At 30.7% G+C, this 14,426-nt stretch overlaps 1 protein-coding gene across 1 annotated transcript in view; it reads right to left on the bottom strand.

Moving 5' to 3' along the window:
* Nucleotides 1-427: 427 nt before the first annotated feature.
* Nucleotides 428-14,426, bottom strand: part of LOC142327658 (beta-mannosidase-like) — a 103,393-nt gene continuing 89,394 nt past the window's right edge. Inside the window, exons 13-15 of the mRNA XM_075370883.1 lie at nt 9,270-9,476; nt 4,918-5,188; nt 428-2,005 (exon numbers count right to left, since the gene is read on the bottom strand). Of these exons, the coding sequence (XP_075226998.1) occupies nt 1,734-2,005; nt 4,918-5,188; nt 9,270-9,476 (750 nt within the window). The 3' untranslated portion in view covers nt 428-1,733. The remainder of the gene's footprint in view (nt 2,006-4,917; nt 5,189-9,269; nt 9,477-14,426) is intronic.

Here is a 14,426-nt window from a genome sequence, read left to right as displayed (position 1 = left end):
TTAAAATTTATTATATTAGATGTTATCTTATGGCTGTAGGTAATTTGACACCAATCATAAGTCAATTCTGAAACATTACTGTCATTCTCAAGAGCTTCCCATGTCAGGCTTACTAAGGAAAGTCAGTACTGTGCGTTTTCCTTTACCTTCTTCACTGAGCCAAGTGTATTATATTATTACTTTCAGAGAAGAAATACTGATTGCTACATTTAGTTTTATATTCCTTGCAGTCTTAAGAAAGATTGGGACAAATAGGTAAACCAAAAAAGGTAATGGACATTGTTGGTTATTTAACTAAAATCCTTGGTCTGAGTAGATGTGGGGGGTAAAATTTTACTTATAAAAAAAACAAAAAACATTTATGTATAATTAAATATTTGGATTTCACAACTACAAACAGTTAATGAAAAAGGAAAAATACGTGTACATCTTGATAATAAAATGTATATTTTCTTATAATTAACAAGTTAAGTACATTTAAATGAGACATTAGTAATAGTAAGTGAGAAATAAGTAATAAAATAACAACATACACTTACATAACAGAATAAACATAACCATAATATTAGTGTGTTATAATAAGTTTTGGTAGAGAAGTTGAAGGTTCTAAACAAATAATACTAATCCCAAAGTATAAATTATTTCTAATGTTTATGAAAAAATTTTACATTTTCTTTGAAAATTGTATTTAAAACTTCATTTATGTTATTAGCATTTTGAGTTAAAACTGTTCAGTTTTTAAATACATATTCAAATAAAAAAATATTGAAAACAAAAATTTCTTAGAAAAAAATAATTCAGCAGTTGACATAGCAGTGATTATTAGTAATAGTTAATTTAATGTTTATTTTGAGGGAGAGATTTCTTTAAGTTCTGAACAACTTGTGAGGATTTATATTGTAATGTAATGAAATATTATTAAAAATGGAAAAGTGCCAAGTTCAAACCAATATGTTCAGCAGTTGATATGTCCATCAACTGGATGGCACCATTTGACTGAATTCAATTATCTAAACATTAATATTTTAATGAAATAGCTCTAATTTAAATAAGATCATCTCATAAATTATATTTTGTACTTATAAAAGGAGTGTGAGATTTTAACAATCTACACTATTAACTTGTATTTACTAATAAAACTGAAATAAATTTTTTGTCTTAAAACTACATGCGCGCTGCAATATAGATTATGTAAGCTTATTTAATTTTCAGTAATAGTAAAATCTTTTTGTTTTGCCTTAGCTTGTATTTGTTGGATTGCTAATCCCATCTGTTTATGAAGAAGCAATGTATTAATTTAATTATTACTGAGATTGATGTCTTCATAGATTGAATTTTATCATTCCTGCTGTGCTGTGTATTTGTCAGAAGGTTATGTAAGCATGTATAGTTTTCATTATTATTGTATTGATTATATTTCATACATTTGTCAGAAGTTATTTTGACTTTTTCTCATATTATTTTTGTACAGTAATATTTCTTAAGAATAGTGTTTGTAATTTTGTCCTAAGTTTAATTAAAAAAAAGTAATAATAAAAATCAAAAAAATAGTTTCTGTGATATGAAGTTGCAAAAGTCTGATATTTTGGCCATATGTTGAAAATAAACATATTTAAAGTTATTCAAATTGCAATGCATACTTGTAATTTACTTATTACATCTAGATTAACCTGTTTAGGTTAATGTATTAGGCTTTAATTTATGTTAAAGAACATTTTAAAATTAAAAACCCCTCATGGCTTTAGTAAAAACATACTTATCAATGACATTACTATAAAAAGTATTTTACTATAATGTAATACACATGCATTTCCTTTTAAAGGCTCTGATGTCTTGGTACTAGGTGTTTCCACTGTTTTAGTGTCTTGCTTACTCTCTTCTGGTTTTCCTTTGGATTCTTTTTGTTGTTTTTCTTCATCTGGCTTCTCTGCATTCACAGATTGAGCCTCTTCATGAACAGGTTCTTTAGTCTCATCGTTCATCATGCAGGAGTTTCTTGCTTTTTCTGAAAACGAAAAAAGAATGTGTATTTTTCCAAAAAATGTAATTTGAAGTAATATCCAAAAAAATTACAATGAAATTGTAAACCATACAGTAAGAGTCTTGCAGATTCATCATTTCTTCCACTCAAAAAACAAAAAAATTTCTGTAATATAAATAAAACTGTTTTTAACAAAACCATACTGGTATCATTTAAGACACTACATTTCTATTATCAAAATCTGTTATTGATTTAGAATTTTCTTTAAAAAAAATACATATTATATATATGTAATAGACAATAGCTATACAATAATAAATAATAAACAATGTTTAAGCGTTCCATATAATAAGCAAAAAAATAAAAATTTTTTACGAAACTCTTACTGGTCCAATTTAATTTATTAAACAACAAATAATCATAAGAATTGTATTATTGCTGTAAATGTGATATGTATTACATATAAATGAAATTGGGCTGGTAAGTTTTGTAACAAATTTTTTTTTTTTTTTTTTTTTATGTAGAAGCTTAAACATTGTTTATCTATTATTGTATATCTATTGTCTATTAGATATATTTAACATGTATTTTTTTTAATGAAAATTCTAAATTAATAAAAGATTTTGATAATAGAATTGTATTATCTAACCTTTTTTGTTATCAGTATCATTTTGTTAAAAACAGTTTTATTTATATTACAGAAATTTTTGTTTTTTGGGCGGAAGAAATTATATCTGCGAGACTCTTACCACACGGTTTAAAATTTCATGGTAATTTTTTTTTATATCACTGCATTTTGTTAATTTATTCTTTTTATGAATTATTGATTGATACTGAGATGTGTGGTTAATTGAAACTCAACCACCAAAGAACACCGGTATCCACGATCTAGTATTTAAATCCATGTAAAAATAACTGACTTCACTAGGACTTGAACGTTGGAATTCTTGACTTCCAAATCAGCTGATTTGGGAAGACGCTTTCAACACTAGACCAACCCGGTGGGTTCATCGCCTCTACTGATGAAGTTTTAACAAACTCCGTGATAATAAGTAAATTTAAAAGTAACAATCAGGTATTCATAATCAATTATTAATCATTAAAAAATCAAACTAAATAAGAAATTATTAGGTAATTAAAAATGTATAATTTTTATTATTTGTATTCTTGTGTAATAATAAATTGATTTATGGGAAGTTCTTATTGTACTGATCAGCATCATTCATATTGGATTGCTTGAAATACAGATCAACAGTACTACCAACTAGCATACTTTTTAAAACTATATACTTTCTAAAAATTCCAATGACACTTTTTAGGGCTCACGTTGCAAAATTAATTCATTTTGCTAATGTGTTGCATCTAACATAAGTATAAACTATAATTTTTAAATGAATCTCTTCAATAATCAATATGGAATTTTTTCATTACTTTAATAATTGTCATTTTTCTGAAAAAGAAACTTATAAATAATATAAAATTGTGACTTTCTTGCCGCAACAAATTGGGAATTTACGAGCAAAAAATTAAATTTGTTGATTTTTTCTCTTATTATTATCCTGTTTCTAAATAGATGAAACTATTACTAAAATGATGGTTAGGTTGTCAAATTATTTAATTTTATTTTTAAAATATTTATTATAATTGTATATACACTTTCTTCAGGAAGCAAATACCAATTTTTTAAGATTAGGAATATTTTCTTTCCTTACAGATTGTTTATAAAATAGTTTTCTGTTTCTAAAATACCCTTTGGGAATAATTATGTTTAATTTCTGTTTGACGGTTTCTTCTATTTATGTAATATGTATGTATTAATATGTATAGTACCCCACCTGTATGCCAGTTTAAATGTTTGAATTACTTTTGAATATTTTGTCAGTTCTAATTGTTGTCCTAATTCCCTTAACATTAAAAGGATAATGTTAAGGGAATTCTTGAAATTTTTTTAATAATTATTAATATATGTACCAAATTCTGAATTTCTTTCCAACATCTTAGAAATGGCCATGGGAATTAGGTAATCTTTTCTTTTTCTGTTTCACCATTTTTGGAAGTGTTAAAAGGAAAACCCAGATTTTTTTTTAGATATTGTGAGAGTTACTTTCAGAGTTAAATTGTAGTCTAAAGTATACAGAAACCTTGAATTCACCCCTTAATTTCTTAAGGCTTCTGGCAATGTTAAGGACCAAGGATAGATTATACTTTTAATCCTCATTCAACAATCACATTTTTAACCGTGTTTTAAAATAAAACCAAGATGGTTTTTCATAAAATACTAGAGATATCATTTGTTTGGATTTCATTCATATTTCACATCAAATTCAGAAGATATAATTTGGGTTATTTTTGGAAGATTTATTTGGGCATAATTTGGATTACTATTGAATACAAGTTTAATTCCTATTGTCCCTCTTCCTGACAAATTTCTTTATAAATTCCCAAATTTCTGACAAATTTCAGTGTTGCATCTCAACTAGACAAGATACAATGATTTTGAAAACTGGTTTGTTGTTCCTTTTTTTTTACCCCTTTAGAGGGGAGTGAGAAAAAATACCTTCTTAGTTGTAATTTATGGTTTAAGGAGACATACATTGCAGATTTCAAGTTTCAAGTCACACCCCCCACCATCCTTGCTTCACTTTTTTCATTCCAATTTAATATAGCCTCTTAGGAGTTAAAATAATATTTTGTATGCATCCTATGTAAATAAGTATACCAGACTTCAGTTTTCTTGTTCCTCAGGAAATTGGAAAATAAATTAAGTTAAAGCTAATTACATTATGTTTGTATTTTAAGTAAAAATAAAAGATGTGTAAGGTAGTAGTACATATCAGGCATTTGTGTAAATAATTTTTTATAAATCATTCATTATTTATTTTACTTAATAGTAACACATAAAAAATAATAAGTATATATATGAATATATTGATTACCGTTTATAGAAAACGACCCATTAATTGTTTGTATTGTAAGTGCTTCAATGATCTGACATTCATTTATTTTTTTATAAGATATAAATGACACAGTTTTTTTTTTAGGAATGAATAGAAATCCATTCTCCTCAAAATGACCTTCTATTTTTCCAACGTCTAACCACACAAATAATGCTGTAACATCAGTTATTAATGTTATATCATACTTTTGTGCATCCTTCGGTAAAAATATATTTTTTGTCTGAACATCATGTTGTTTTACCTGTAATACCTGTAAAATAAATAAGTTTAGACACATATAGATTTAATTATTATTAATCATTATATTTATAAACCTACCATCTTCATCAATTACATCATATAATAATCAAATAGTTTTTATTATCAGTTACATGATTAATTGTTTTTATTTCTCTAAACTGGTTATGGCTTAAATTTTTTTGTTGCAAGCTTTTTTAAAATAAGGCAGCTTTTAAGTTTTTCTCTCCTTTAAAACACTGAACAGAGAACAATATATTATGAATAGGATTACCTAATTTTTGTTAATGTAAGAATTTTACATGTTAATTTTTCTGATAATTTCTCATTCACGCTTTTGTATTTGGCTGATGAAACGGTTATGACAGCTTATATATCCAAGATATATGTGTAGAAAACTTATTATTCAAGCTGTAGAATATGTCACAGGCAATATCCAGGGCATATAAGTTCTGTCACAGAAGAGTGTCAATACATTTTAAATCTCTCTTGTAAATGTCAACATGACCATTAAATGAGTCAACTTTCAGCAGATTGCACAGAACTTACAGAAAATTTAATGTATCAACTGACCAGTTAAATTGTAATGTTTCCTCTCATTAATAGTATTCATTTCATATTGTTTGGTCCTCTGGAAAAAAATTAGTCATTAAACAGTTTGGTTATTTTCATTATGGTCATTAGACCACAAACGAACAGAACATTTCAGATTGATGTTGAGGTTACAACTGCATAAAAATATTGAAAAAATCTGCAATATGATAATGGAAGATAGAAGATTGAGAGTGCATGAGATCATTAAAACAATAGGCATATCAAATGATTGGCATCATATTTTACTTGAATGAATTTAAATGCAAAACTATCCACATGATGGATGTTGTGTTTGCTGACAATCAGTCCAAAGGGTGAAAGAGTAAATGTTTCTGAGAATGGTTTAGACCTCTTTCAATGTAATTGAGAGGAATTTTTGTGCTGTTTCATAACAGTAGAGATAAATCTTGGACACAGATCTGAAACCACAGAATAGTTAAAGCGTGAATTGCTGCTATATGGGAACTCACTCCAAAGAAAGCATAAACCTTGCATTAGCTGGAAATATGATCGATGCTTTTTTAGGATACTTGATGGAATAAGCTTCATTGAGTTTCTAAAAAAGATAACTGGACAATATTGTACATATTTTTGGATCATCATGAATAAAGAACAATCAAATGTAATTGAAAAAAGGCTTTTTTCACCAATATAATGCACTAGCTCACTCTTGGTTTGCAACCACAAAATTGTTCAAATTACGATGCAGAATTCTTTGATAAACCCCTTCCCACCAGACCTAGCAACATTGGAATATTATCTGTTTCCAAATATGAAAAGGTGGCTTGCTGTAAAGAGATGTACTTGAAATGATGAAGTAATTACTGAAACATCTACCCATTTTGAAGATTTGGGTAATTATACTGTAAGGATGGGATCAAAAAATTTGGGTATCAGTTGGTCAAGTGTATCAACTTAAAAGGAAGTATATTCAGAAATAAAAAAACCTTTTTTCTGAAAAATTCTGTCTTCTTTGTTATTGTATGAACTTGTCAAACATCAATGATAGGGAGTGGATATATAAATGTAACATAAGTTTTATTTCAGAAGCTTTAAAGTTTGTATGAAAATTAATTAGTTATTTACAAATCGATTTACGTCAAGAATTTTATGTTCCTGGTAATTCACTAGTTTAAACACCTAAAAAATGATTCTTCTTTATTAAATATTATAGGCCCTACTCAGTTTTTATATATAAAGGATAATATTTAAGGTATTTCATTATTGTAACAATGTTAATGTTAACCAGTTACTTATTTTATCATTAATGAAATCAAAATAAAATAAATAGATTTAAACAATTTTATACTTATAAAAATGGTTATTAGAAAAATAATTGGTTATGTTACCATTTTAAATCATACTTCTAAAAGCTATATAAATTTACTGTAGTAAATTACTCTACTACAAGCAAAAGGTAATAATAATAATAAAAAAATATTGTTAGTACAAAAAAATAAATATTATTGTTGCTTAGAATGTATTGTGAAGAATAAAAAAATAATTATTAATAAAAAAATTAAGTCTTTGATATTAATAAAAATATATTTCACTTTGAATATTTGTTTTAGTTCTTCGCATTACAAAATATGCAAATTATTGACTCAGATCTTAATATTTTCAGATTATTTAGTTGCTGTACTTCAAATAGTGGGGTGCACTGACACCCCTCTCACATGAACAATGTTTGACATATATAAACATTTTTAAAATACCTATTAAATTTTATAAATGTGGTTTTAATTATACAGATAACATTCTTTTAATTCCTTATATAAAACTGCTTTTGTTAAAAAAATATCAAATTACTGGGAATAAACATTTCATTTATTTAAAACACCACTATTACAAAAATAGCCCGAAACTTGACAAGGTTAAATAAAATACCCTATTTTAAATATGTTATCTGGTATTTTACAGAATTGTTTCGTCAAAGATATAAAGATAAGAAATTTTATTTATTAAAAAAAAATGTAAAACTTAATTTTCCTGTGTTTTTCTTTAAATCTAAATGACCAGATCTTGCTATTTAAACAAGTTTGTATTAGATTAAAAACAGAAAAGGCTTTAGTTTGGTATAAACAGTATTACCGACATGATGATTTTTTTTTTAACAAAAGTACAGCTGCCCAAACATGTCTTCTTTTGTTAGCCCGATATATATATATCAAAGTACATAAGTACTTTTAATATTAAAAACGACTTCTTAATAAGCCTTCTTTTTCTGATTTGTGATTCATCTTTGTGATTTCAATTAATCACATACTTAATTAATTTTTAATCAACACATGTGTAAAAAGAATGCTTACACTATTATAAACATTAAAAAAATGTAAAATTATATATAAATGCTAAAAAAATGTTTTTTATCTGTACAGTTAAGAATTTATTTTAAAAACTTAAAAATTTCTTAATTCATCTGTTTTACAGGATATATTGATTACAACTTTTAATTTATATAATGAGAGAATTGTTGTTAAACATTATAATTGATATTATTTAAATTACTTGTAATTTAAAAATGTATTATTTCATTAAATAATTATTATGAATCTTATATTTTCTATAAAATATTTTTCTTATCAATGTCTTTTCCTTTAATTACACTTAAAAATAAAAAATATGATCCAGATAAGATATGATTGAACCAGAAAGCTTGTATGCAGTAGAATGCATATTCTTGAACCCAAAAATTCTGCTAGAAAAACTGCAAAAGAAGGAAAGGAAAATTCTCAGATAAACCTAGGCCCGGAAGAGATCAGAAAGAATATAAATTAAGATCCAGTGGAACTATAATAGACACTAGAAAAGCTCAAAACCTTCTTTAGGAAAAGAAGACAGGAGAATGATCTAAAGCAGTGATTCCCAAACTGCACTGCAGGGAGCCGTGGCCTCTTCACAGGGGCGCCATGAAATTTTGTAAAGCTTCATAATTAATTGAACCAAGACATTTATAATTATTAATTTAATGTTAATAAATAAAAAAATAATGAAGATAACACGAGTTTTATTTATTTTTATCTTTTACTTACAACTGGTCATACTTTTACCTAGGGTAGGGCGCCACGACTCGGAAAAGTTTGGGAATCACTGGTAGAGTATCAAGAAGTTTTGAGATTGCATAAAGAGAGAGAAAATGTAACTGAACTCCTGGTGAGAATGAAAAAAGCCTAATTTGTAAGGGTGAGAAAGTATGGGAAGAGAAGAAAAAAGCTTAAAAAAGAGAAAAATTCTATCTCTTTTTCAATAAAAATAAATTTTTAAATCATATGTCTGTGACCTGAAAAATTTAATAAAATATGTCCCAAAAATGTCAATTCAGTGCTAGAATACTTTTTTTCATTTTATTTCCTGCTTTTACTAGAATCAAGCAAATTATAATACTGTACCCATAAAATAATTTTAAACATTCCCTGTACAAAATAAATTTGCTTTTGTTTTTATTTTATGAAGGTAACAAAATTGTAAGCATTTCTAAAATAAATCATAAAAATTATTACCTGAATTGTACTCTTCGTAGGCCCAGCAATTCTGTTTATACTTTCAGGGATAAGGAATGCCTGTGGTGCAACATCGTTATTTTTTTTATCTTTTAGATTAAATACAAGAAAACATGTTTTAGAAGCTTTGGCTAAGGGACCACAGTCTGCTTCTTTCAGGACTTCATTTAAAGGTACTTCTGGCAATACTACTGAACTCAAAGGATTCTGTAACATTGTAACAAAAGAAATAACAAAAATAATTACTTTTTTATTAATATAAATATTGTACAGTTCTAGTAATTGATTTTTTTATAGTTACTTCTCAAATTAAAAAAGAAATAATCAGTGTTTTTAACTATTTAAAACTCCTCTTTTCACGAATCATGAAACTCTCTTATTAGGAATAAGTAACCTTATTATTCTTGAAGCAGCAGTAAATCTTTGAGAAGTAAATAAGCCAAAGAAGTTCCATAACAACCCTCCATACATTCCATATGAAGATTAAAGTAAAGAATACTTACTGAAAGGGAGTAAGCAGCTGTTTCAGTAGTCATTGAGGATGTCAATTGAGTTATGGTTGATACAACCTGAATAACAGAAACTTAAGCTTAAAGTATATACATAAGTTTAATTAACAAGCTTTGAATCATCCACTTTCATAGCTGAAAATACAGGAAAAATGGCCATAATTTCTTAGGCACATCATTCTTCTTATCTTGTGCAATTCATTGGTGATAAAATATTCCATTAATAACATTTTATCTCATCTGGATCTCTGGGTGAGGACTACTCAATGGGAAATCACTGGAGAAGAACTAAAAGTCTTGAAATCAAAGTATGAAAAGTTAGAAGTTAAGAAAAACTGAGGTTGACAACAAATTAAAAAAGAAAACTAGATATACAATTTTGAATCTATTAAGAATTAGTGGTGAAAATGAATATAGGAGTTTCTATTGGGAAATCATATGATAATTATCATGAGATGTAATAATGAGACAAGAGTAGTAATAATATGAGTAAGGATCAAAATATTACTCCTACTCTGAAATCTATTTATTGCTCATTAGTCCATTCTATGGAGGTTGCCCCAAAAAAATGCACAGTTCATTAGGATTCAAAGAAAATTTATTTGTACATCAAATCAAGTTTGCAGTCCTTCAATATAATCCCCCATTTGTAGTGCACGCTCGCCAATGGCCTGGCAGCTTTTGAATTTCTGTTAGGAGATGATCTTTGTTGAGGTCCTTTTTTATAATGTGTATAATGTTAATATGAAATGTATTTACTGAGATTCAAAATAGTATTTTATACTTTCTGTAGATGTTAATTCTAGTAACCTGGTTCTAGATTACAAAGACCAGGCCCTTGGTCTCTGCAAACAACTTAGTATATATTAGCCAGTCAAAAGAAGCATCAGTATCTATACATCATCCATGATGGCATGAATGTATCTACAATGAAATGCTTTCTTGTGCACTCATTAATCTCATTTTCATCAGAATGCACATTAAGTTGAAATTTGTTGCTAGAGGGAGTGGTGTATGCCTAGGCATTGGCCTTCACCACCTTCCTGTGAAGCTTGCTGTTTCACTTTTCCTAGAAACTAAGTTTTAAGGTTTAGTAGCTGTTTTGTTGAACCCCCATGTTCACCTTTGTTTCTGGTCAAGTGGAAGTGTTCAGTGCATCCCCGAGGCTGATGAGCATGATGACAAAAGCTAGTCGCATTTTTTGATTCAGTTCTACCAAAACTGTTATCAACCATTTGATGATTCTGAAGCTGTAACTTACAATGGTACAGCAAAGGTATAAATTGCATATTTATACTTAGGAGCCACTTAACTGAGACTTCATGACAGCTTGCACAGTTTTTTGAACACATCAAACTTACTTTTATGTCTTTGTAGTTAATTTCCACATCTTGAGTTAAATATAAGTATTTATGGATTTCTGTAGTTAATTTCCACATCTTGAGTTTAATCTAAGTATTTATAGATTTCTCCTTGTTACGTAGCTTCAATTAGAGCAGGAACATCCATGCTAGGCACATTGTTGTATCCTTCTGCTTGAGCCCTCTGTCCTTTCTTATGACATGACCTGGCATTTGTCTAGAGCAGAACCCATGCTATATCTCTACTGAATTTCTCAACTATTTTGATTAGGTGATGGTGCTCAGTCTTGGTCTTTACGGAGTTCGTTTCTTAAGAAACGTCTGCTTTCTTCTGCGTTGGTTTTGACCAATTTCCTCTTGATGATCAAATCTTCAATTTATGATCGATGATATGTTTGACCATGTGTGGAAAATCTGGTGCCAGTTCAGAAATTATGTCCTTTGGTTTAAAAGAAACTGCAGCAACCTGAGCATAGGATGTAAGCTTCAATGATCTGCTGAATACAGTTTTTCTAGCTTCAAAGTAGCTGTTCTTTTGAACTGTCTTAACCAACTATATTGCTACTTCTTCCTTATAGTTTGCACAATTTCACCATCTAACAGAGTAATGTGCACGGGAGTTAAAATTACTTTATTATACACTTGTTGAGTATTAAGATCCTTGAAATTTTAGGTTATATCCATGGTTCTGGAAAACCAAATGATTCTTCAAAACTGCAGATGATGATTCTTCAAAATTTTCAAATTATATCTTAGTTCGTGGATTATACTTGTGGCTGAAGGACCAAAAATGTCGATTAATTTGCCACCTTGGTTGGGTTGAAAGTGTTTTTCACATGTGTGCATTAACTGAAGCATCAGTATTGACGTCTTCAATTTTTCAGAAATTCTCGAGTATAGTTGAGAGATTTCTATTAGTGTTACGAGCAAGAAAAGATGTGACAGTATTGTTGCCCTTAACGTTATTAGGAAGGTGACCATTAAGAATACATCCTAATTTAGTTTCCCTGAATAATAGGATATCTGGAATTTCGTATTAATTATTGTATGGCTGTGCTTTTAAATTAAAATCTGCCAGTGCTGGTTATGATGAATACTCGGGCCAGATAGCATCTAATTGTGTTCCAAGTAAATTGATGATTAGTTCCAACTGATGTATTTCTGATCTTCCAGCCAGTAGTGGTCTATGGCCAAGAAGTTCACAAAGTATACAACCAGCAGCCCACATATCTACTGAATCTCTTTACACAGAATCTGTTCTTAAAATGCGCAATCATTAAAGGTCTGCCAGTAACTAACAAAAATTATATTATTGCTCTAGAATCAAGATGTAATGGATCATCACAGGGACAGACCTGTTTCCTAGTGATCTAGCTGTGGTATGTCTGAATTTCTAACATTTCATACTCCAAAGTGGAGTCAGGATGAAAGGATGGATATCAAGTCTATTAAAGCCAGGTATAATATTTTTCAGGACAGTTAGGTTTATTAGATGTTAAAACACGTGATGCAGAGGTATCCTCTGTGTTACATGTTTTAACATTTATGTTATGTAACATGTTTTACATTCTCCGTTACATCAGGTGTTTAAACATCGTCATACAACAACTCTTTATTTCTAAAGGTCCTCAACAATCTCTTCTTCTGTGCAGTTTAGAAGGCCTCTGCATACAATTTCCTTGGATGTATTTAGTACCATGTGATACAACCTGAACGTCGATGAGTCTTGTCTTTTTAGCTTTCAATAGCCATGATGACTGTAGGTCATTGAACAAGCCCATAGTAGTTTTTCTTGTCTCTTTTACAGGTCCTCCTGCAGCTTCTGTGATTTCACATGCAATCACGAAAGGACTAACTTTAGGAAAATGCCCTTCTTTCTTTTTTATCACCAAATTCTTTGGAATTGGTCCAAAGCTCTCAGGTAGAAACTTGGTTCTGATCTTCTCTGGCTCATTAAACTCGACGCTCCTCAGTATAGTCAGTCAATATGTAATAAGGTGCACGTGGAGAGATCAGAGGTGCAGGTTTGGCATGCCTTGAATCACATATCAGGCCTGGTATCATTCCCCAGTCAGCCACCTACTACAAATTTAACTCGGGTCGAGGAGTCAGGTACTGCCTGACTGACCCACGACATACCGACATCATAGGATTCGCACATAGCAATAAGGGCTCTGATACCCTTACCCATACGACATGCCGAAGTGATTGACTTACGCTGAGAGGTGCAAGAACTCGGCAGAGCAAGCTCACAACAGCCCACCCTCTAACCGGCTCCACAACCGGTAAGAGGGTTGAGCACTCCACGCAGCATCGACAAAACCAGATTAGGGTCATGCCTCTCGCTCCCCGCTGCAGAACAGCGAAACTGAGAAGCACAATCGCTACCAGCTCGAAAACGTCGATCCTGTACTCCACACAGAGCTCCTGAGCAGGGCCATTGCCCTTTGACCGACATAAGTGAAGTTACCGAAGTACCATGTCAGTCAGTTGCCCACCTCGGACGTGTGCGTAGATATTATTGCACGATTAGGTAAAATGTCGTTTTCTCGTTTAGCCTCAAGCAACACGATTTGCTCAAGACAATAGTATTTACCGGGGCCTTGCGTCTTGGCAGGTCAGGTGGGACGAATCCTCCACAGGTCACTACACTCATGTATATTTCCTACAGTCTCTGATGTAGATGCGATTAGGTGTGTTTCCCCCAATCGGTATATCACACAGTTTCTCTCCGGGCATGATGCCTTTTGGGCGAGTTTGGCTAGGTTTCGTTTGGTGGATTCGAGTCAATGCCCGGATTGTAGGACTGATGATACAGTAGACCACGTCCTCTATGTCTGCCCCCGATATGAGGTCGAACGTTCAGGAACTGTTAGGGAACTTGAGAGAATACACTACTTTCTGGATCTCCGTATTATCTGGATGACCCACGGGGAGTGGTCTATAGTGGCTGGTTTTCTTCGCGCCCTTGTGATGGGTAGGTCCGCAGGGGAAGTTTAGTCGAGGTATTTGATCGTGGCAGGTCCCGGGTTGCTAGGGTTCCGGACTAGGCATTGGATTAGTTAGAGTTAGGCGCATTGGAATCGTACCACGGTTATATTGGTATTGTTTATGATTCGATTTGAGGCTTCCGCTGACGGGGGGGGGGGGGGGGCGCTGCCATGGTAAGGTAGCCCGTTTGACCGGGGGCGTGGCTTCGTTCCGCCGGTGGCAGTCCTGATTGTGACTTGGTAATGCCGCGCGAAACTCCATAATGGGACCGGGTGGGTGTGCGCGGTTTCTCCCCG

The sequence above is a fragment of the Lycorma delicatula genome, chromosome 1 (genome assembly GCF_047948215.1).
Source record: "Lycorma delicatula isolate Av1 chromosome 1, ASM4794821v1, whole genome shotgun sequence".
NCBI lineage: Eukaryota > Metazoa > Arthropoda > Insecta > Hemiptera > Fulgoridae > Lycorma > Lycorma delicatula.
Note: the sequence above shows the minus strand (reverse complement) of the source record. Positions and strands in the feature narration are given on the sequence as shown.